Source organism: Cebus imitator, unplaced genomic scaffold (genome assembly GCF_001604975.1).
Source record: "Cebus imitator isolate Cc_AM_T3 unplaced genomic scaffold, Cebus_imitator-1.0 Scaffold524, whole genome shotgun sequence".
NCBI classification, from domain to species: Eukaryota; Metazoa; Chordata; class Mammalia; order Primates; family Cebidae; genus Cebus; species Cebus imitator.
The window spans coordinates 1,308,728-1,314,623 of NW_016107839.1; the positions used below are offsets into that span (position 1 = coordinate 1,308,728).

General features: G+C 61.2%; 1 protein-coding gene across 1 annotated transcript in view; it reads left to right on the top strand.

The window, feature by feature from the left end:
* MED16 (mediator complex subunit 16) overlaps positions 1 to 5,896 on the top strand; it is a 23,281-nt gene that overhangs the window by 5,692 nt on the left and 11,693 nt on the right. Inside the window, exons 5-6 of the mRNA XM_017514508.2 lie at positions 2,249 to 2,680; positions 3,380 to 3,485. Coding sequence (XP_017369997.1) covers positions 2,249 to 2,680; positions 3,380 to 3,485 — 538 coding nt within the window. The remainder of the gene's footprint in view (positions 1 to 2,248; positions 2,681 to 3,379; positions 3,486 to 5,896) is intronic.

Here is a 5,896-nt window from a genome sequence, read left to right on the forward strand (position 1 = left end):
AGTCTTTCCCTCTTTCCCAGGTTGGAGTATGGTGGCGCCATCTTGACTCGCTGCAACCTCCACCTTCTGGGTTCAAGCGATTCTCCTGCCTCAGCCTCCCGAATAGCTGGGAGTACAGGTGCCCACCACCACACCTGGCTAATTTTTGTATTTTTTTTTAGTAGAGATGGGGTTTCACCTTGTCGTCCAGGCTGGTCTCAAACTCCTGACCTGAGGCGATCTGCCCGCCTCAGCCTCCGAAAGTGCTAGAATAGACATAGAAGCCACCACGACGGGCCAGACCTTTATCCTTCTTGTTTTTTGAGACACAGCCTCGCTCTGTCGCCCAGGCTGGAGTGTGGTGGTGCGATCTTGGCTCACTACAACCTCTGCCTCCCAGGCTCAAGCAATTCTCCTTCCTCAGCCTCTGGGATTACAGGCACGTCACCATGCCCAGCTAATTTTTTCTTTTTTTTTGAGATGGAGTCTCACTCTGTCGCCCGGGCTGGAGTACAGTGGTGAGATCTTGGCTCACTGCAACCTCTGTCTCCGAGGTTCAAGTGATTCTCCTGCCTCAGCCTCCTGAGTAGCCGGGACCACAGGCATGCGCCACCACGCCCGGCTAATTTTTTGTATTTTTAGTAGAGACGGGTTCACTGTGTTGGTCAGTCTGGTCTCGAACTCCTGACCTCAGGTGATCTGCTTGCCTTGGCCTCCCAATGTGCGGGGATTACAGGTGTGAACCGCCACACCCAACTCCAGACCATTCTCATCACCCCCAAAAGGAAATTCAGTCCCCATCACCCCATCATGTCTCACCCCCGTCTTTCCCCCACCCCAGCCCCTGGAACCCAGCCCATCTCTGCGGATCAGCCTGTGCTCGCCCTTTCATAGAAACAGGGTCCTCAAGGTGCATCCCCGCTGTGGCCTGACTCAGAGCCTCGCTTTTAAAAATAACCAAATAAAATTATATTAATAAAAGGCACACGTGCTCATTTAAAACACCCTCAAACAGGCCAGCCTGCGACCCACACAGACACATATGGTGTGGACACCAGATGCCAACCCTCATCCTCATGGCAACCACACATGGCTGGGCCTGGCCTGTTGGCTGGACTTCTGGACCTGCTTCTTGCTATAAAAAGTGGGTTGTTTTTGTTTTGAGAAAAAGTCTTATTCTGTCGCCCAGGCTGGAGTGCAGTGGTGCCATCTCGGCTCACTGCAACCTCCACCTCCCAAGTTCAAGTGATTCTTCTACCTCAGCCTCCTGAGTAGCTGGGGTTACAGGTTTATGCCACCACACCCGGCTAATTTTTGTATATTTAGTAGTGATGGGGTTTCACCATGTTGGCCAGGCTGGTCCCAGTATGATACACACTTTTCTCTCCCTTGCATGTTTTTACAGCATAGCAGGGACTTGTTTGTTTGTTTTTTGAGACTAAGTTTCGCTCTTGTTGCTCAGACTGCAGTGCAATGGTGCAATCTTGGCTCACTGCAATCTCCGCATCCCAGATTCAAGTGATCCGCCTGCCTCAGCCTCTCGAGTAGCTGGGATTACAGGCGCCTGCCATCAGGCCCAGCTAATTTTTGTATTTTTAGTAGAGAACGACATTTCACCATGTTGGCTAGGATGGTCTTGAACTTCTGACCTCAGGTGATCCACCCACCTCCTCAGCCTCCCAAAGTGCTGGGGTTGCAGGCGTGAGTCACTCTGCCCGGCCAAGACCCCATCTCTTAAAAGACTCGTGTTCAAAGAAGGGTGGATGTTTTCGTACGTAAATAATGACCTCACAAATTTGATTGGAAACCAACATAGTGTCGGCAGTAGCCACTGGTGCTCACACATCGCTTCCCGAGTGTTGCAGCTCAGGTCCGCACGGCCCCCGCCGGGGTTTGTGAGTGGGCTGATTGGCACCTGCCCCCCGGCGTTGTGCGCACCGCCAGTGACTGCTTGGCTGCCACAGGGACCACCTGGCTCCCGGAACTGAGCATACCAGTGTCTGTCCCTTTACGGAAAGAGGAGGTGACTCCCGTCACACACACGTTCATCCATTTAATCCTTCCGCTGTTCTTCAAAGCAAAATTTACCTTACAGATGAGGAGCCCAAGGGTCAGAAGGGCCCACATCCCACATGGCTCTGGGGGCTGAGTCAGGATCCGAACCTAGGCGCACACTCTCCTGGCTTCTGCCTTGGGGTTCTGTGTGACTCTTTCTGGGGCAGCCGGCATGAGCCTGAACACCCCTCCTCCCTCCCCCCCTCCCCCACAGTCGGGCGCCTCCAGCTTCGGGGAGAAGTTCTCCCGCGTCAAGTTCTCGCCGTCGCTCACGCTATTTGGCGGCAAGCCCATGGAGGGCTGGATCGCGGTGACGGTCAGCGGCCTGGTCACCGTGTCCCTGCTGAAGCCCAGCGGGCAGGTGCTGACGTCCACGGAGAGCCTGTGCCGGCTGCGCGGCCGTGTGGCCTTGGCTGACATCGCCTTCACGGGCGGCGGCAACATCGTGGTGGCCACTGCGGACGGCAGCAGCGCCTCGCCCGTGCAGTTCTACAAGGTGTGCGTGAGCGTGGTCAGCGAGAAGTGCCGCATCGACACCGAGATCCTGCCCTCTCTGTTCATGCGCTGCACCACCGACCTCAACCGCAAGGACAAGTTCCCCGCCATCACCCACCTCAAGTTCCTGGCCCGGGACATGTCGGAGCAGGTGAGCATGTGCCGGGGCCACCGCGTGGGCTGGCCGGCTGGGAGTGCCGCGTGCCTTCTCAGGGGCCTCAGGGTGGAGACCCACACGGGCTAAACCGAGGTGTGAGCAGGGAGAACCTCTTCCCTGCCTTTCCCAGCATCTGGAGGCGCCTGCATCCCTCAGCTCGGGGCCCCTTCGTCCCCTTCATGGCCACAGCACAGCCTCTTCCTGTCTCTGAATGTCATTTACCGCCTCCTCTCGTGAGGACCCTGTGAGGACACTGGAGCCCCTGGACCCCCCCCATGCTCTCCCGCCTCTGTGTCCTGAACCAAGTCCCACCTGCAGGTCTTTCTGTGTGAGAGACCACCCAGCCACAGGTCCTAGGGCTGAGGACCGGGATGTCCTGGGGCCACTGTTCAGCCGGCCACTCCAGGTTGCCTGGATTCCCGTTGTAATCAGTAATCAGTAACGCCCCGACATGGTTCCCTGGGTCCCCTTGCTGTCCCTGTGAGAAGGCGCCATCCAAGGACATTTTCGTTCCTGCGAGTGGATGGTGGCCTCTGGGGACAGGCAGGCCCAGGTTGGCATCCAGGAGGGCCCGGAATGGCAGGCGTGGCCGAGGAGACAGGCCCCGTGGTACAGCAGCCCCAGGGTCCCATGGCTCCGGTCGTGTGGCCAGCACAGCAGCGCAGGGTCTGCCCTCACCCCACCTCCCCGCAGGTGCTGTTGTGCGCGTCCAGCCAGACCAGCAGCATCGTGGAGTGCTGGTCCCTGCGCAAGGAGGGGCTCCCGGTCAACAACATCTTCCAGCAGATCTCCCCCGTGGGTGAGTCTCCCCGGCCAGCTGCGGGAGGACCTGGGCCTGCCCTCGGGGGCAGCTGGGTTTTATTTTTGAGGCAGGTAGCGCTCTGTCACCCAGGGTGGTCCTGAACCCTGGCCCTAAGCCATCCTCCCGCCTTGACCTCCAATAGTCCTGGGATCTCGGGGCGTGATCACCTTGCCTGCAGGCATTCTGAGTGTTAGGCGTGTAGCCTGCTCCGCCCTTCCACTCCCGCCTTGGCGGGTGCCACCATTCTATGGGACACCGAGGCTCAGGGAGGCGTGGTCGCTGGCCCGCGCAGGCGTGTGGGCGTGGCCGTTGAGTGGGCGTGTCTGTGGGCGGGGTCGTCGAACGGAGCCGCCAGTCTGTGGGCGGGGCCGTCGAATGGGCGGGCCTGTGGGCGGGGTCGTCGAACCGAGCAGCCAGTCTGTGGGCGGGGCCGTCGAGCCGAGCAGCCAGTCTGTGGGCGGGGCCGTCGAATGGGCGGGCCTGTGGGCGGGGTCGTCGAACCGAGCAGCCAGTCTGTGGGCGGGGCCGTCGAGCCGAGCAGCCAGTCTGTGGGCGGGGCCGTCGAATGGGCGGGCCTGTGGGCGGGGTCGTCGAACCGAGCAGCCAGTCTGTGGGCGGGGCCGTCCAATGGGCGGGCCTGTGGGCGGGGCCGTCAGGCAGCAGGGGACAGGCCAGACCCGGCGGAGGCGGTGCACGGAATCCTCCCGGACCTGGTTCAGGGAGGAGCAGCTGAGGTTCAGCGGGTCAGCTGAGGCTGATGAGAACACCCCACCACCACCACCCACCTCACCAGCAGCCTCTTCTGGGGCCCCCATTCCCATCTCTGTCTGCCCGATGGGCCCCCCAGCACCCACGGAGCCAGGCCCGTCACCCCCACCTCCAGCGCAGAATGCTGGGGCTGGAGCAAAGCAGGGACACCCCACTGCCAGGACTGGGGGCAGAACAGTGCTAGGTTTCCAAAGCCTGGGAGGCTGTGGGCCCGGCTTTCAGGCTGGCCTTTGCCCTGGAGAAGGGAGGGGTTTCCCGCAGATGAGAGCAGCAGGCATTTGCCGTTGAGCGCTAATGACGCGGAGCGGCTGGACTCGGGCAGGTGCTCTTCATAAGCCGCTAACAAGCCCGTGTCTCGCTGTGCCTGCGGGTGGCTACCTCACCTGCCCACTGTGGCTGTGGAGGCAGGAAAGGTGAAGAGGGCCTCGTGCGTCACCAGCAATTCGGGCTGCGTTGGCTCATGCGACAGCACCTGGCACCACCGCCCATGGGAGGCAGGGCTGCAGGGACCCGCAGCTTCGCTGCCCGCACGTCTGGGTCCACCATCATCCCGCAGCCAGGCCACCTGGCAGTCCCAGGTCCGACGCCTCACCTCATCTCCTGCAACGGCCCACACCCTCCAGCCCAGCTCCTGCTGGCCTTGAGAGCCACGTTTTACATGTACACAGCAGCGTTTCTCAGGCCTCATGTCCCCGGCAGCTGGGGGTCACTGTGAGGCAGTCCTTGTCTGACCCATTTCTCCACCCACCGCCCCAGGTGCCCCCCACGGAAGGCTTCAGTTCCTGCTGCACTCAGCTCTCCACCCACTGCCCAGTGTCCCCACACGCCAGGCTTTGTGGCCCAGCCACTTCTGCCCTCAGCCCTGCACCCCTGCCCCCACCCATCCCCAGCCTAGCCAGCCCACCCTGTTCCTTGAGGCCCAGCTTGGAGGTGGCCCTGTGGGTGGAACCGCAGGCCCCTGCCCTGCCTCTCAGTTCAGCCCAGGGCAGGGGTGGCCGGGCGCATGGAGGCTCGGAGCCCAGCCTCCTCCATCAGCTGAGTGGCTCTGGGGCAGCAGCTGAGACTCTGTCTGCCTTGAGCGCCATCGTTTAGGAATGGTGGTCATGGCCGTCAGTTGGAGGAGGGGATGTAAATCGAGGGCACCCTGAGCACCCCTGGGTGTCATGGCAGCCACTTCACCTGGCCTTAGAGCACTGGGTTTCCTGTCTCTCCACTGAGAGGCTCAACTCCACGAGGGCCAGCCACCCCTGACCACTGTGTGCCCTCCGGACATCTCAGCCACTCTCTGGGCCTCAGTTTCCCCTGGGAATGCTGCTCACAGGACCCCTGTATGGGTTTGTAGCAGGTCAAGGCCCTGTGACCGTGATGGCCAGTCCAGGGCAGAAACCTCAGGGTGACATGGGTGGCACAGAGCAGCCGTGTGGTAGTCAGCTTCAGCTGAGTAACAAGCCACCCCCAAACGGAGCAGCTCAGACCAGCAGCCCTGCACTGTTTCTGTGGTGGGCTGCCTCGGCTGCGCTCTCCTGGTTCCCACATGTCTGCAGTCAGCAGCCGAGGTGGTCTGTCCTGTCCACGGGCCACACATGCTCCCGCAGGCCGGCTCGGGCTGCCCTCCACGTCCCACGTGCAGCAAGAGCAGC